Genomic DNA, 18837 nt, shown 5'->3' with positions numbered 1-18837 from the left:
CTTTGCTGGGCTTTAAGCCAAAGTGAAGATGGTTTGGGAGAAGGAGAACTGGTCCACCATACTAAGAATCCATAAATGGTGCTAGCCTGCGAAATATTTACTTGGTTTTTATTTAGTCTGAGCACATCCAATGGACAGATTCTAGGTTTGAAAGAGAAATAAAGCAGTGCTTTTTGCAGGAAACAGATCACATTGGATCTGGACAACTGCCATGGGATGCATAAATGGCCAATAATGAAGAAATAGGTTGGGCAAGCAAATCGGAAGTAAGGTGAGCCAGAATGGAATAGTGGCTAGATAATTGTATTTGGATGTTGGAAGCTCACATTCAAATACCCTGTCATGAAATTCAGTCCGATGGCATTAAGCCACTTACTGTCTCTTAGACTAACTGACCTCATAGGATTAGGGTAGAATTAGACATTATGAGGAAAACAGTTCCTAATCCTGTATTTTCTTGCTGATTCTTATGATGGGGGCTGGGGACTTAATTCATCTCCCACACACTGATTTCCCTTGGCAAATGCCCTCATACATAAAGTTGTGTTCCCCGCTCCCAGCGGCAAGGCTCCAAAATCAGATTTGAGTGGGAAATATGGAGCATTTTCAGGGGAGGGTTAAGGAAGGGTTATACATTCCTGTCCCTCCACCCACCGATCAGCCTCTGTGGCTGCCCCCAACCCCACACTTTTCTTGCAAAATATGAGGTTGAGACTATGGATTTGCTGAGGAAAAGTGTGGTATGGCCCTAAGCCAATATTATCAGTGAGCTAGGTTGCATATTCTATCTTATTTATTTTTCTAATGTTTAACTGTGTGTCTGTATTACAGTGGTACCTCAGGTTACAGACTCTGCTAACCCAGAAATAGTACCTCGGGTTAAGAACTTTGCTTCAGGAAGAGAACAGAAATCGCGCTGCAGCGGCGCAGCAGCAGCAGTGGGATTCCCCATTAGCTAAAGTGGTACCTCAGGTTAAGAACCATTTCAGGTTGAAAACAGACCTCCGGAATGAATTAAGTTCTTAACCCGAGGTACCACTATACTTCTGTTCTCTTTATTACATTAAATTACTTTACTTGCCTGGTTATCATGGTGTGGTCCATGTTGCTTATATTGCATTTCCTAAAGTAACACATTTCCAAGTTAGCATATGGAGTTTAAGAGTATGTTTGAGGTAGAATAGTTGCAGGGCTCCCGGTGCCAAAGCAGAGACAGCGAGTCCCATAAGCACCTTACAGCACTTCCTGGCTGTCACTCCCTTATGGCTGCCATGGAACAGGACTTTACTGGCAGTTCTTCCAATGTCTACTAGATGTTACACACAAATGTATGTAGTGAAAACCCAAAACTTTTTTTTTTTTCAAACAGCCTCAGTAGACTAATGCTGGCTGCGAAAGCAGTAAGGGAAGGGAATACTTAACTGCTCAAGTTGTCCCACTGCTCAAGTTGTCCCTCCATCTATGAAGGCCTACAAGCAGCTCTCTCAACCCCCAATTCTTGCACCTGTCAGTATTCTAGGTGTATATTTATCTGCATATATGCACATCTGGTACCCTACAGAAGCCAACTCAGTGATTTTTACTGGGAAAATGGGTTGTGGGGAAGGATTAAGCAACATTTTCCTGTCCTTTCTCTGCTCAGAATAGCAGCCTCCAGAGGATGCTTTTCATTTTAAGAGTCCTGTTAGGGCTTTGGTTCTGTATATGTGTTTACTAGTCCATCACAGATAGGAACATGAGTCTGAAGGAAAGAAAAAAATAACTTCCAAAGATTGGCATCCTGGTACATGATAGTTGCTGACTGAGATGCATCCTTTTGTTGGAGGTGTCCTTAAACATTAGTTTGTCAGAAGCATATGCCATTCTGAGCTGCTTTGGGAAGAAGGGCAGGATATAAATTTAATAAAACAAATAAATTATCAGCAGAAAGGTTGTAAAGGAAAAGCCTAATGCATGAATTCAGAAGGCTGCTTTGTTACATGTCATGGATCTGAAGCTTGAAAGCTGCTTAAAAGGCAAGTTTTGGGTTTCATAAATTAAAAGTTTTCTAAGCCTTCTCAGCCAAAAATGATTGTCCAGCAACCAGCAATCCTATACTGGGAGCAATTTGCTTTATTTTTGTTTCAAGTTACTTGAGATCCACAACTTAAGATCTCTGACCAACTGGATGGGGAGCTGGAAAACAGCAAGCCCATATTTAATTTATTTAACTCAGATTTTAAAATGGCAACTAGCAGGGGCTTCCCTTGAAGGATCTTTGTTTCAAAATTTGGATAGCGCAGTTGGTTATTCTATATTCTGCTTAGGAAGCAATGCATATTGGCATTTTCCTGATAAATATTAAGGTTGTTCTATGAGGAGAAAATAAAAGGTCTTTTGTGGGGTGGGGGAATAATCCCCCCACAAGAACTTGGGGTAAACATGTAACACATAGTGATGCCTGAGGGCTGATTCATATAACTCACTGAGTCCATGAATGGTTCCCATGGGAATGTACTTGGTCATCTTGCTAATACCAGCTCCGATTGTGGCCAGTCCTTTATTTGCATCCTCTACTATATACAGGATTAAGCTTTTTTGCATCCATTTTTTGTTAGTATTCCACAAATGATGTTTTTGATATTGTGCCAAAAAGCCAACTCCTGCATGTGCAAGATTCTAGTCCAGTATTTAGTCAAGTGTGGCATTTCATTTTCTACTTTGGGGGTGACTGGCAGGGGTGGGGGAGAGAGACAGATACAGCAAGGAAGCTAAATGATATGTGTATAATTCAATCTTGTTCATTGTAGCAACTCCTTTCCTTATAATGTAGAATTAAAATAATCTTATTTGGATGCGGTGATGCACAAGCCAACTTCACATGGTTAATTTTAGAAAGTTTTTCCTTCCTCAAATACAAAATGATTAAACCCAGAAAAACGTTTCTTTAACCAACAACATGTCCTAATGTCTCACTGTGAAGCTGGGACATGCAGAATTTTGGTGGCTGTCTGAATTATATCAGGCAGTATCAGCTTGACAGCCTTTACTCTGATGGCCAAACGTCTCAGTCAATGGGGAGTGTGTTGCTAATTAGTATTTCCAACAATCAAGGGTCAAGTAAATAGTGCATTTAGAAACCACTTCTAGAGTCTGGACATGTGCCTTAAATGGTGCTATTGTATTGACTGCCATGGCTTCAACTACTACAACTAGGATTCTCTCTGTATCACTGGAATTCTACCATGGACATACCTGCTCATTTTATTACTGCAGTAGGCTATGAAATAGATAGAATAAATTTTGTTAACATAAGCAAAGCCCATTGGAAATATCTCTTGTGCAGTTCCCATTCATTTAAATTGTTTTTGCTTAAAAACACACACAGAAATGGCTTCCAGGATCACAGCCGGATTTAGGTTTGATGAGGCTCTAAGCTACTGAAAGTAATGGGGCCCTTTATATGTCCAGCTGTCCTTTGTCAACAAATTGTCGCTGTTAGAAATGAGCAAATGAGTGATATTTTAGGGAGCAGGCTGGGCACATTTCTTACATCTTAAGAACCTACACAACACAAAACACTGTTGCTGTATGTAGGTTTCATTTTGTTTTTTATCTTATATTTTGGAAATGTGCATCCAGGTTTTTTCCCCCCTTTAAATATTTTTGTGGGCCCCAAGAGAGTGGAGCCCTAGGCTATAGCTTGTTTAGCTTATACATAAATCCAGCACTGTCCAGGATACTTACCCATGACAATTAAAGGACCCATCCTTACAGCATCTAAGGAAGACTCAATGTTGTACTCTTCCCAATGTTCCATCAGTGCAAACCTTTCAGCTTGCCTGATAGAAACATCTCACCTCTCCTCCCCTTTGCACTGTTTTGCTGGTTCTCCAGACACCCCCTCAGGCCAGTTATGGGGGAAGCATGGGGACAGAAGGGGGGAAAGTCCTGTTGTATTAGCAGGACATGTTGTGCTGGCTCCAGCTAGTGCACCTACTTAGATGTTAAAATCATAAGGGATGTATTCAACTATGTAAGTACAAGCTATAAACAAGAGAAGGTTCTGCACAAAGAGGTCTATTAATGTAAAACATGAGAGGGACCCACACAACCTTAAAACCTGCAATACTGGTAAACAATTAACACATTCATGAAACCACTGTAGAACACTGAGCAAATTAACCTATGGGAAAACCTGCATATAAAAATAATCATAATTCAAATTATGCAAAACACTCTGAATACTGGTTTGTGGCTAGCCACTGCTATCCAGGAACTCTGATGCACACACACAACCCTTCCCTGATTGGAGAAGCATTCCTTGTGCATGGCACTTGCAGGAGCAAGGGGCTACTAGCCTCACTGTAGATGTTGATGCGCAAGAAGGCTGAAGAGAGCATGAGAGAATTACTGTTTGCATGCCCTACCTCATTACAGAGTAAGGGGAACACTAAAAGCACTTTGCTGATGACCCCCAAAATCTCAGATTCAGCACTCTTTTGTGTGCTATGAGAAAGGAAATTGTAAGGAAAGGGGTGGAATTAGTGGTGGAGTTGCTGAATTAGTGATGATGGACAGTTGCTCTCTTTCATTGGCACTGTCCGCGCAACCATTATTATCTTGTAGTTGGACTGCATTTATTTTTAATCTTTGTCTGCAGAAAGTTGATGCATTGCTGAATTTGTACACAAGAGGTCTTGTGGTTGTGGTGTGAAAGACTTCACTCCTCTTTTCTTGGAAATATAAGAGATAATTTAGTAACTCAGCTTTTTATTCCTAGAACTCCCCCAGCTGATACAGGATCTAAACTCCATATGGTCTTCAGTGGAGACTGACAATCTGCACCAGCTCAATTTCTTTGGCCAAGCTGCAGATGCAGAAAAAAAACACACAATTCTAGCAAATGAATGGTATTGGAAAACTGAAAACCATCACCGATCCCTGCCTAAAATGGTCTACTGCCTACATGTCATAAATAGGGGATAAAAATGAATGTTAGAATACAAAGTAAGGCCTTCTAAGCTATGAATTAACATCAAACGTCTAACTGATGTTACAGAGTCCCCTCAAAAAGCAGAACAATGAACTTCTACTTGGAAAATGAAAATATCAACAACATATTTCAAAAAGAACTTTTAGGATGATAGACAATAACACCAGATTGTTAAAATAATAGGACAATAGCTGTTCATGGTAATGCCTTCACTGTTATTTTTCACATAAAATATTTTGTGGGCTTCTATATTGGAAATAACTCATGAATCGTTTTGTATTATAAATAATTTTCTAACGGCAATTTGTCCAGTGTCAAATTATTGTCTACAAGTTTCTATACAGAATTACCTGGAGAAGAAGAAAATAAGACATGTCTGTAAACAAAATCCTTAAAACATACCAAGGTTCTGCTTTGCCTAAACATTCACATTTTATAATAAACAGTTAAGTGAAGGAACATGACCTGACAAGACACAGATGCTATATGAGGAATGTAATGGAAGATCAATGCAATTTAATGACGGATTAGCTTTACATGAAATAGGGAATCAAAACACTGAAATATTTTACATGCTACAGCACATTTCTTATACAAACTATAGGTGTGCATATACGAACCCAAATATTAACTTGAATCATCTTTCAGTATATAGGGTAACATGAATGTTTAAATAAAGCCTATATACTATATTTCTGACAAGTGGGCTACATCAGAATTGTTCATATGAACAGTTCCTGATATTTTAAATATTATGGCAAAATAAGCAGTTTCCCCTCCCAGGTGTATGGGAAATAGTTAAGTATAAGGGTTGGATAACAGATAATTTATTTGCATCACTGGTGTTTGGATCTGTCCAGAAATTTATATTAACCCTATCCAAAGCCAAAATACAGATATTACAGACTTGTGCCCCCCCATAACTCCTCTTATACTGTCTACTCACACCCAACACAATTGTAATTGTGTGGTACATGAACATGCACAAACATACTGTATGCATTGTATATGTGTATGATAAACATTATAATTAGTCATGGTGGCAGCAACATAGCAGGAAGACATCATATAGATGTCCATCATTTAGATGTGAGCAATGGGGCTCTGAATCAATCCTGAGAGCAGTATTGGACTGGAACTTCAAATCTGAGATATCAAATACCAAGGAGATTCTTTAGGCCAAATTTTGGATGAACGTATTCATTTTTTAAAAAAGTAATGGCTTGTTAAGGGTGCTGAGCTAAAAGGCAGATATATTCATATATATATATATATATATATACACACACACATATATATATATATGAATATATGTTAAATAGCTTTACAGTGGATTCTTACAGTAGTTACTCATAAGTAACTACTGTATAACTACTGAGTTGAGTCAATGGGGCTTGTTCCCATGTAAGTGTCTAGAATTGCAGTCTTAAAAACACTTTTGCAGTAATGTGAGAGCTTACCCAGTTTATATTATGGTCATCCTGAAAACGTTACATCAGTAATTATCCCAGGTCAGTAATTTTCTGCTCTATAATAATGAAAATGTTGCCAGATCCTAAGATACCCCATATTCTCTTTGTTTTGAATGGAAATTTCTCCATGGTACTTTTGTGTGTACTATTAGTACACACAATAATATCATGGCAAAACATTGCCATGATAGCATAAAATATAAATTACTAGAGGTTAAGGGGTACTCCACATTGCAGTAAAACATGGCATGTCATTAAACCTCATCTGGCATATCATCAATACGATTTCTGAACCAACTTCTTTTTTTAAGATGGCAGAGTTAGTTTTTCTCAGCTCATGAATTGTAAGAAAATGCAAGTACATCTGTTGACAAGATGAAAGGAAGAAGAATAGAGCAGCAATATTTTAAATAGGGGCCACTAAGAAGCAGGTACAAAAGGTACCGCTGTACTGGCCCAGAGCCACTGGGGGCCCAGATGCTGAACTTTCATTTTTTAAAAAAAGTTTTGAGCTCACTTAGTGGAAAAGACATGAAACGAAATGTGCAGGCACCATTCAAAGCAATTGCTCCTTCCTCTCTATACTTTTAGCCAATTGGTGAAGTCACAGCTGTGATTGATGACTACTATGAAGAAATTTAGAGTCATCCAAGTCCAAGGAAGATCCAAAAGTAAACAATGGAGAGAGGACTTCCTGGTTCACTTTTCAGCCTGTGGCGGATCTTTCTTGATGCATATGTCACTCTAAATTTCCTCTCTAGATTAAAAATAAAATAAAAGTAGAGATGGACTGCCTGCTTCATTCTGAAAGAAGAAAGCTGTATTCTGGTCTGTTTTAGAATTCCCCCTTTCCTATGACTGTTACCCAGAGGAAGCAACTGAAAAATCCAGAATTTTAGTGCAGCGGTGACTCGGCAGTAGCTTGTCCACCCAAAAGCAAAAGGTAGTAGCAAAAACAGGAGTTTGTGTTTAACTCAGGTTTTAACTTCATGCAAAAATGGTATTGTTTTGGTGAGTATGTAACCATTTAAAAAAAAACCTCTGCTGTTGTAAATTCAAATAAAAACCACCATTGGTATATCCATATTGCAGGTGGTTGAGAAAATGTGAGTTATGGCAGACTTGAAAAGCAGCTTGGTGTTGCCATACTAATATGGCTGGAGGAATTAGGCTGTGAGAGAACAATGTATGGCAAGTGTGTGGGGTATATTCCAGTACTGACACCCAGTTTTGTGTGTGTGCGCATGCACTTGGGGAGGTAAAAGCTTATGAAAAGGGCTGTTGCTTGTAGCAGCGACCTCTAGGGGTGGGATAGGGGAAGATTAACTGCTTCCCAACAACCCACATGGGGATGGAATACTGGGACTGAGATGACCTGTCACTGCTGGTATGGAAACTTAAATGGGCATATTGCTGTCAAAAGCTCAAATCCTTTTTGCTAAGAGAGAGGAAAAAATAAACGAGTGTTGGTTTGATTTGTGCTAATATCATTGCTCTGGTTATTGTAAGGTATATGTCCTGCTTTCAGGCTTCCCATAGGTTGGCCATTGTGAGAACAGGGTGCTGAACTAGATGTTACACAAAGCTGTGTTTGCAGGAAGAATGCAAACATTTGCATCAAATATGTAATTGTACAGAAACCTAACTGTGTGGAAAGGCCATTAAAAGGTGTGTGTGTTTGTGTACATGTGTCAGGTAATGTTTTCTTACAAGACATTCACTCATCTCCCACTCCTCTAACCAAACCAAAATGAACAAAATAATGAATACTTGACTGCAATTGTTTAGTCCCCGAACAGTTATTTATAAAGAGATTCAAAGTGACTCAATATAAAAAGCTTCTAAATACTGAAGTGAATCAGTCCTGAAGTGTCAGAAATCCAAGCATCTGCTTCTCAAACACAAATAATTTCTTTTAAAAGCAGAACATTAATTTGCTCTGAATCTGAATTATACATCTGGCATATTAAGCATTTCTTTAAATGCCTATTGCAGCAATAATACAAAGGTGTAAGAGAGAGTTACTTGTTTGAAAACAACACTGTTTCAAAGAGAAGACTCAGCTGTTGTTTTGGTAGTTGTTTTTGTATGCAGAGGTGCCCTAGCCAAAGACTGTTAAAAATGTATTTGAAATCAGTACACTAAGGGCCAAGGAGTAAATGGAGCAATGTGACATAAACATGGTCTCATTGTACTGGGATGCATCGGTAAGAACCAAAATGGTAAGGAACATATGAAATTGTCTCTCCATTTAAACAGAGATCAGAGTTTTCCTTTAATGTGAAGTAATCTTATGATGCCTTAAAACCTGTACATTTGAAAAATGATGAAGGTCAAATGAGAATGCCTTTGCATTTTAGCTACTTACATGTGGTTGAATTGTTCTGCTATGGGTTACCCCAAAAGGTAAATTGTGATGGTTAAGCACAGAGATCCTGAATTGCTGTTACCCAGATGGCTTAGCCATATACACTTGGTCAGATTCCTGGCTTCAAAAGTTGGCATAGGAAAAGATCTATTAGTTAGGATCTAAGCAACGCTACAGTCGTCACTGCCAGAGTTCTAAGAGAATATTCCACAAGAATAACAGAATATATACAGCTAATGGATGCAAAACAAACAGATACAAAGGTGTCACAGGACAAAGACAAAACATAAATAATGACCTTCTTGTGCATTCATAAACCACAATCTTTCTCCCAGTTTCACAAATGGCTACCTCCATGTGTTTCACTCCTACCTGAAAACACTGATATTCATTTTACTCACACAGAAGATTGTAGTGATTACACAAACCTTTACTTATTCTGATTTCGAATTCGGAGACACCTCCTTTTCAGTGGTGGCTCCAGATCTTCTGGCCCTGTGCTGAGAATTGGCGCTGAAATAATGCATGGTGCAATTGCAGTCTTTTCCACTGGTTTTGGCACAGGCTGGATGACACAGCCTGCCTTGGGTAGCATCCGCAAAGCATATGCATGGTCCTCATCTGCAGGATTGTTCAGGTTGGGGTCTTGCTTGTCTCCCCCAAACAGGGGTTCTTCCCCAGTCTTCTTACCGGATTCTCCTTCCCGTCGGCAGTTCGATGTACAGTTGTTCTCCTTAACAGACTCCAGCTCACTGACTGGCAATTCCTCCAGAGGCTGAGACTTTTTCTGCTCCTGGGGCTGCTCTGAGTTCTTGGAAACCTCTGGGCCCTTTGTGCCATTCACAATAACATTGCAAACTGCAGCTGTACTATTTTCCGAAGTGCCCAATGGCGGTGCGATGGGGCCACAATGAACTGGGTCACTGCAAGGTAACGTTTTTGCTTCAGTAGGGCTGCAATTGTTCCTGCAGTCATTGCAGTTCCTTTTGTCTGAGCTACCAAAAGTCAGATTGACAACACTGCTAGCTTCATGTTCAACTTTGACTTGAGCATGTAAAGCCCTATGGATAACATTGTGTAGTCTAGACCTGTGACCTACAGTTAAGTCTATCACACCATCCTGTGGTCCCTGTAGCACTGTAGGAAAACCAAACTTGTTGTTCACTGGACTACTAGGTTTCACAGTCAAATCAACAACTTCGTTTTTACTGTGCTCCTGATGCACTTGTGTTTGATTTAAGGACTGGCCTGAGCAACTTGGAGTTGAGTCAGAGGACTTGGAAGGCCCTTGTTTCGAATCTCTAGGGGACACAGAGTTATTTGTTGGCTTTGTCCCAGTTGCATCAGTGGATGTACTTGGAATGAAGTTCTCCCCATTACTGGAGAAGCCGTTTGGGGGCTTGGAATCATTGATGTGAGGAATAGGGATTGGAATGGGGATAGGAACTGGTAGAGGAACAATGACAGGATATGGCACTAACAGGGTTGGGGGTGGCACCAGTGGGGCAAGAGACGGCAAGCCAAAGTTCATCATCTGTGGCATGGGCATAGGACCATTTGGCATCATGCTTACTGGCGGGAAGGGAAGACTGGGCAAAGGGACCCCTGGGGGTGGAGGGGGTAGTAAACCTGGGGGGTTTCCAGGCATCGTTGGAGTTGTTGGAGGGTGAATATGAGGAGACAGCATTGGCCTATGCATAGGGCTGGAAGTGGGGCCCATATTTCTAGGACCACCTGGTGGTGGACCGATTCCCGGAATCATTGGATTGGACAGAGGGCTGTTCGGATTTGAGGCATGGTGAGGTGGCCCTCGAATAAATGGTGGGCGAATTTGCTGCATAATTTGCTGTTCCATGAATATGGGCAAAGGTACCGGCCCACGGTTTGTCATCACCATGGGAGGGCTTCGAGGTGGGACACCAATTGGAGGCACAATGCTAGCAGGTGGCTGAACAGAAACCGGTGGCATATTTGGATTCTCGTTGATGGGGATAGATTTGGGAACTGGCGTTGGGATTTTAGTGACAGAGCAGTTGGCAGTGTCAGGCGGAGAGGCAGTGGTAGATGCTGATGGTCCAGGACCTTGAATTTGGCCAGCTGCAGACACTGGGGATGGGGCCTTTCTCCGAGCATCTGCTAGCGGTATATTCCAAGAATCTGGAGTCAGCAGCTGCACCCCAGTGCCTTCTGCTTTATTTTCGACTGGAGGATGTAATGTGCTGCAGAGTCCAGCTGGAAGATTGGCCTGTGTTTCTTTGTAGAAAATGTCCATTTTGTACTGATTGAGACATTTTGCACTGCAGAACTGAAGCCTTCTTTCCCCGTCCCCAAAATCCAGATACTCTTTTGTGTGTCTTATGTGCTTACACCAGTCACATACCTACAACACAGTAACAAAATCAAAACAGGTAAGAAAAAAAGCGATTTCCTCTTTATATTGTCATTTGCATTAAAAATATTTTTTTAAAACTTTCCGTTACTGCTTTCCAAATATCTGAATTATCAAAGGAAAGTAGTTTATGAAACCTGCATATTTTGACCCCAAAATCCTATCATTACATATACATGCTCAATAAATTATTATGTATAAATGTCATTACAATACTTGAAAAGTTCTCATCCATGATGCTTTAAAACATGAAAGCATAATACTGTAAAAATACTTGTGTGTCTGTGTGCTGTCCACATTCTGGAAGATTCTCATGATTTTAAGGGTGTTTCAGCTAATGCATAAAAGGTGGTGAACTCTGGTGGGTAAGAGACTGCACTATCCATTGGGAAATCCTCAGTTCAAATCTTATCACTCCTATGAGCTCACAAATAGCCCAATCCTATGTATGTTTACTCAGGAGTAAGCCCCATGACATTCAGGTGGATTTCCTTTATAGTAACTCTGCATAGGATTGTAGGCCAATTGGGCTTTAACAAACTCAGTGCTTCTTCCCCACATTTGAAACATGGTTATAGTAATAGTTTCCTATTTTGTGAGTTGTATGAATTGTAAAAAAAAAATGTATATAAAGCACTGGAACAGTCTAGGGCACCAATCCTAAACACACTTACTAGAGAGTAAGTTCCACTGAACACAGAGAGAACTTTTCCCAAGTAAATATATAATGCATTATTTGAATATTGCCTATAAATCTAGTGCAGCATTATAGTGCAATCGTACAGATATCTACTCAGAAGTAGCCCCACTGTATTTCATGGGGCTTAAAGGTAAAGGTAAAGGTACCCCTGCCCTTCATGGGGCTTAGTTACAGATAAATAATGTGCATAGGATTTAGCCAAAAAGTGCTTAAGCACAATAATTTCATTGCACCTTAAATTTGTGTGGATTATGATTTTCACATTAGGTAATGGTCACATAGATACTATATGCATAAATAAGAGCAAATAACATTCAGAAAAATGAGCCCAATGACTTGTGACAACTTAGTACAAATCATCTGTAGTAAACCCACAACACAGTACACTTTAAATTATTTAAATGTAAATGTTAAATGGTACCCAAAATGCAAAAGCATCATACATCGTTGGCTTTGCCTTCCAAATATGAAGCAGAAATAGTAATAAAATCTGGGTGGATTTCAAATATTCTGAAGCTGTGATATTTCAACAAGCTGGAAAGATTTTCCAAGCTGTTTGCCCACTCTTCTTCACTAGTCACTTTTGTATAACTTCTTGGCAGACAACAGTTTATTTAACAACTTTTCAAAAACTAAGGCAAACCTTTTCTTATTAGAGCCTTACCAAAAAAAAAAAAAAAAAAGTTATTTTCTGTGCTACTATTGGTGTGGTGAAAACACTGCCAATTCTTTTTTATAAAAAAGTAAATAAGGCTTGAGAACTAATTAAGCTGTGAAAGGTTTTCCCAGTTGTAAGCCACTAGAAACCAAAGTTCAAAAAATAGTCATTCTAGGTTTCAGAATCCATTTCTTCAGAGAAATTATTGTGATTTCATTAACACATTAATTTTGCAACACTAACAGCTCTCACAGATGGCGGAGACATGATCTACAATTCAAATATGACTCTTGTTTGCACAAATGCCTTTCCCGTCATATGGCATTTTAAACAAGAATTAAAATGAGTAATCTTTCCACAGCTATAAACAGATAAACAGATGTCAGAATTTTCAATGCCTTTTTTTTTTGGACAGATTTTATACAGAGATACAAAACTTTTAGATTTTTTTTTGTTTATTCAGTTCTCATAATATTCTGTATACTGTCTTTAGTACTATACATTAAATGTACAATACTGAGTTTATGGCCACGTGAAAGCAATGTCCTTCGTACACCTTCACTATTCAAGACTAGGAATACTACTTGTGCGTGTGTATGTCTTTTAAGATAATGATTGTAAAATGATAGCATTAAATAGGTAATTTAATTTTAATAACCATTGGCCATATAAACAAATTGAAAACAACATATGCTGGGCATTTGATTACTCATCTCATTTAACTCTCAGCTTTTCTTTATCTGAAATGGTGATGACACTTAAAAAAAAAAAGTGCTTTTTTTAAAGCCTAGGCATGATGCAAACAAAATTAAGCCCTGTTAAGTCACATTGATCTCAATAGGCATTTACTTAACTCTCACAGTAATCATATTTACTAAGAAGTACCTAACTTATATTGGGTTTAGTGGGGCTTACTCCCATGTAAGTGTACCTATAATAGTAGCCATCTTTTTGAAATCAGTAGGATTTAAGCATACTTAAATTAGACTCTAGAAATTAAATCCAGACACTGGATTTGGGTTCCAGTCATTTCAGTGTTCTGGGTTCAAATGCCACCACTGCCACCATGTAAAGAAGGAATGAAAAACTGGATTTTTGAATGCATGGGAAATGTGTTGGTAAGGTCTCCTTATCTCTATCTCACTCCTGTTAGCATATAACAAAGGAGAGAGTATGACTCCTCTCTATCCAGAGCTAATTCCCTAACCCTGCAACCTAGCCAAACTATGCACAGGAAAAATCAACCCTACTTCCACCATCCCTGAAAAGTCCCCCAAATCGGAGTCAGGGAACATTAAGATGTGTTTCTGGATGCCCTTAGGATTCACCCAGACACCAACCAAAGATTCACTTGGCCTCTCAGACCTAAGCCCATGTTACTCAGTAGCAATGACTCAACAGCCAGGTACCACATTTAGAGACAAAGCTTACCTTACCCTAAAAAGCCACACCAGCAGATGAATGCAGCTGCTTTATTAAGAGACGACAAAGCCAAACAGAACCCTCTTGACCTTAAAAGTACAATTTAAGAAAACTGGGGGAAGGCATATTTTGGAATTTAGGTACAGTGGTACCTCTGGTTACGTACTTAATTTGTTCTGGAGGTCTGTTCTTAACCTGAAACTGTTCTTAACCTGAAGCACCACTTTGGCTAATGGGGCCTCCCGCTGCTGCCGTGCTGCCGCTGCACGATTTCTGTTCTCATCCTGAAGCAAAGTTCTTAACCCGAGGTACTATTTCTGGGTTAGCGGAGTCTGTAACCTGAAGCGTATGTAACCTGAAGCTTATGTAACCTGAGGTACCGCTGTATAGACCAACAATAACAAAGCTAGCTTGCCTCGCCCTAATATCAACTGTTAGATTCATGGACCTCACCACCAAACTGCATCCAGACACATGTGGCTGCAGCAGAACAATTCTTCATCTGAATGGGGACCTAGAACCAAAGTCAAAGATCAGGGTTTTTTAGGTAGGCAATCAAGGTCCAGGGCCCATTTTCTCCAGCACCAGAGGGCATATGTGCAGGAAGACCATGCAGCTGCAACTACTCTGCTAGTTTTTACACCATCACTATGACATGGAGCAATCTTGCCTCTCCACACAGGTGGTAAATTAAACTGATTACCTGGAACTTTTCCCTCAGGAAGACGGTACCCAGAATGGATAGAAAAGGGCTATTAAAATAAACCAAAGAAATTGGGATTTCTTTATGGACTGAATCATGCCTAATGTTTCACTCTCACTGCACAGTTTGGTCCTTTCTGAGATGCATCCTCAAGGCCTTTCCCCTCAAAATATTTCCTTCATCCTGCTGGCAACTTGTCTGCTAAACTGTGCAAATTTTCACACTGCTCTTCGAATGCCAGTTCTTGACATTCAAGAACATGTATGTGGGAGCACCTATTTTGAATCTGCGTACAAGGTACCCAAATATATAATGCACACACATTTTGCCAGGTACGTAAAACCTCAAACATGTATCAGTCAAGGATTTTCACTTCAAAGGGTAGTATTCAACTAAATTTTACTTAAAATGGACCCACTAAAATTAATGAACATGACTAAGGTAGGTCCATTAATTTCAATTTGAGTAAAACTTAGCTGAATGTTGTCAAATATGTTTCCAAGTATTGTTTGCATGGCGGGCACATACTCTACTCCCTTCATGGCTTTACCTCCATCATAACATGTTGCTCCCTAGTGAGGATCATTCCCGGTGCTACCAACTGTATTCCTAGTGGGATGTGCAAACCTGGCAGTCAAGAATCTAATTCAGAGGTTTTGATGGACTTGGAGGGGAGGATTCTTGGCCCATGAAAAGGTCTGAAGCAGAATGTTAGTTCCGCTAATGTGCTAAGAACCATGGATTCCCTTGACTTACTTAAACCTGGTCAGAAAATGTAATTACAGGCTGCTCCACTTTTGGGTTTGATTGCAAAGCAACAACCCACATCTACATTCACAAAACACCTCATTATTTCATGGTTAAATGGTTTCAGTGCTGTAGCTCCAAACACAGAGACAGTTCAATTCTACATATTGTTACCCAGTTCTAAACCCCATGATGTCCAATGGGGTTTGTTCCTGGATGTTCACTTGATTCTATGCACATTTATCTGGGAGTAATTAACACTGACTTACTACTTTTTCTTCTGAAAGCTTTTTATTGTTAAGATAAACAAGCATAGAATAAACAACAAGAAAAGATAAACAATCTTCCCAACCCTCTTCCCTTATTAGCATAACTCATCATCAATGTTTTTTTCTTCTTTTCCCCATCTTAATGGGACTTACTTCTGAGCAAAGGTGCATTTTAGGATTGCACTGCAAATACAGAAGTTTAGGTCTTCTCTAATTATTTTATTTTATAAATGATTGGTCAAAATGTTCATTTTAGTGTTTTCTCTATTAGATAACCCATTGTGTTCCTGTATTACTGTGTGGTGAGTAAATATGTTCTCCTGTAAAAATAGTTAGAAATACTTCTTGCAAATTCTCTCAGAATTCCCCCCTGCTTTTAATAATTCACTAAAAGAAATGCTAATGTTGGTCTACTTCACTCACATATTGATCACCCTCTATTCAGTATATTTTATCATTAGGTAAAATTAATTAAGGATATTGAGGGTAACTGCAATAAATCAATTTGTGAGCACATCCCTGATGAACTAAATATCTAGTCATTATACAATTGATTTTACTCAGCACTCCAAAGTCACACATAACTAGCTCTCTCTCTTCCCTCCTCTCTTTCATATCCTGCCACAGATACAGCACACCATCCCTTCACATGAAGTAAAAATTACTGGAGTAGAAATAATGTCACTTAAGAATTAATGAATCAGATCTGTCCTACAGGATTGGTCATTTAAGATGAGGTCAATGAATTTATGATACAAATGGCTATATACCAAAGGTAATAAAATGGAGCAAAATTATTCATTTTACTTCTAACTAATATCATGCTCAAAGTAATTACAGATTTCTCCTAAGAGCTCATTCTGATTACTTAAGATGTGACAGATAGACCATATACATATATTTCACTTCAATAAAACAACATTTTTTCCCTGTCTCTGAAATATACGCATTCAATATATTAGAAAAGATTTGTGTACTGAGTAGATTCTGCTGATGACAGGGGCCCCTCCCCACCCAAAATGGTATGAAACCTTAGCATCTCTTCAAATTTTTATATGACATATCTTTTCCATTTGTGATATAAACGGCTATACAAATTTTGAAATTAAGGCTGCTGCTCTAAACCCACTCAGCTGGGATATAAACCCTGTTTAACGCTGTGACCTGGGGAAGAACTTGCAGCCACTTACCTCCTCCCTGTTCCTTATTGATACCATGTTAAGCTAAGCCATGATTTGGCTTAGTGTGGTGTTTAAACCAAGGATGGATAAGTTCTTACTAACCATAAGCTGCAGCCATAGGTGCCGACTCCATGGGGCCTGAGGGGGCCCGAGCCCCCTCAAAAATTCGTTTGGGGGGGGGCTCTGCCCCCCCAATAATTTAAGAAAATTATTAGTTATATTATGCTTTGTAAAATCACAAAATTATGTTGGTATTTTTTATTTTCCTTGTTTGACGATAGTTACCTTTTAAAATACATTCAGTAATGAGTTAAAACAAAGCCACTCCCAATCTAGAGAGGGGGTGGGGTTGCGGGCTCTCGACCCATCAACAATCTTGCGGGGCTGGCGTCAGCCCCGCGAGAAGCGGGGATTCCCCCTAGCTCATTAATATTCACCGCCCACGGCGGCAGCCAATCGGCTGCCGCAAAGGGCGGGCCCTCACAGGTTCACTTAAGGTCGGGGCAGCCCGGGGCTCGCCCCTTTTGTTCCCCCAGCAGCAGCGGTTTGGAGGTCTTGGGCCCCCCCAATATTTTTTATAAGTCGGTATGGGCCCCCGCCCCCCCCAATATTTTTTATAAGTCGGCGCCCCTGGCTGCAGCCAAGGTTAGTTCTTAGCGACAGCTTATGGTTAGTGAGGAGACAGCTTAAGCATGGGGCCCAGTTCATATAAAACTTTGGTTTAACTGAGTGCAGCTAAACTGTGGAATTTGCTACTAGAAGATGTAGTGATGGCCAGTTTGTACATTTTGAAAAGGGATTTTTGTGGTCTTGCGCAGCAGCGGGGGGGGGGGGGGGGCTGGCATCCTGAGCCTCCTGCACGGTGGGGAAATGCTTTGTCTACTTTATGGCCACATGGGAGGCTGGAAAGAAGGCTGACAACTTGGTAGCCAATCACTCTCAATGCTGGGATTCTGAGGAATGGGGCTTAGGAGTGAGCCAGGGGGAGGACTTCGCCCACCCAGTCCACTCCTAGGACATAAAAGGCTCTCTGCACCATAGTCTTCACTTGGGCTTCCCCACCCTCTAAAACTTATTGTACTTCCAGTTGTGCTTTTCTGTCTTAAACAGGTTGGTGTTTAGTATAATGGTTGCTATAGACAGGTGTTGGTCATTGGTTTCAGGACTGGGAAGAATTTTTGCCTAAGGCAGATGGTTGGATCCTGCAGGTTTTTGCCTACCTCATAGCAATCGTCACAACGTTCCTTTGGCAGAAGAGGCATTTGGTTGGATGCTTAGTAGGGAGGGGCACCCTGCCTCCAATCCATTGAAGGATTAGTTTATCCTAATTCATTGTTACATGGCCTCATCACACAATCTGGTTTCTTTTGTGCATGTGTGAAAGAGCATCACCACGTCTATTCGGCTTAATATGCAATTATTCAAAATTTTCATGGGCTTTCATATAATCAGTGTTGTTGTGTGTTTTATCTGGCCCTAGTTGGGTCCTTGTAGTAAACTGCATTACATATATTAATTCAGTGTTTCATCCAATATGTTATGCACCTCTGAGGATTCTGATTTGAAATGCTTAACATTTTAACTCTTTTTTTTCCACGCTGATAAAAGATAATTGACTTTCTTTTGGATTCTATTGCTATTTGAACAGCTACACACACACACACGTACACTCACTCACTCTTGGGGATGCAATATGTGGAAATGTCAAAAAGGACATCTGTTCTGGTCAGGTTTGCCATGTGGAATGGAACCCAGCGGGGAGGAAGAAGAAATGGCGAACAAGCTCCAAGAGACAACAGTAAATATCAGTGAAGGGGAGCTAACAGTAACCATCAGCAACTTCTGCCAGTATTTCACAGCTTCATGGTCATGCCTCTGCCTTTCTCAGAACTTTTATTTTCCACGAAAAACAGTGGATTAACACCAAGCCTTTTCTTATCCCCACTATAGATA

At 40.0% G+C, this 18837-nt stretch overlaps 1 protein-coding gene across 5 annotated transcripts in view; it reads right to left on the bottom strand.

The window, feature by feature from the left end:
* SOBP (sine oculis binding protein homolog) overlaps positions 1–18837 on the bottom strand; it is a 140795-nt gene that overhangs the window by 7775 nt on the left and 114183 nt on the right. For all 5 annotated transcript variants that reach the window (XM_081856976.1, XM_081856977.1, XM_081856975.1 and 2 more), the window contains one exon: positions 9244–11195. In XM_081856976.1, coding sequence (XP_081713102.1) covers positions 9246–11195 — 1950 coding nt within the window. In that variant the 3' untranslated portion in view covers positions 9244–9245. The remainder of the gene's footprint in view (positions 1–9243; positions 11196–18837) is intronic.

The sequence above is a fragment of the Podarcis erhardii genome (assembly GCF_964252035.2).
Source record: "Podarcis erhardii genome assembly, chromosome: 3".
Lineage (NCBI taxonomy): Eukaryota > Metazoa > Chordata > Lepidosauria > Squamata > Lacertidae > Podarcis > Podarcis erhardii.
Note: the sequence above shows the minus strand (reverse complement) of the source record. Positions and strands in the feature narration are given on the sequence as shown.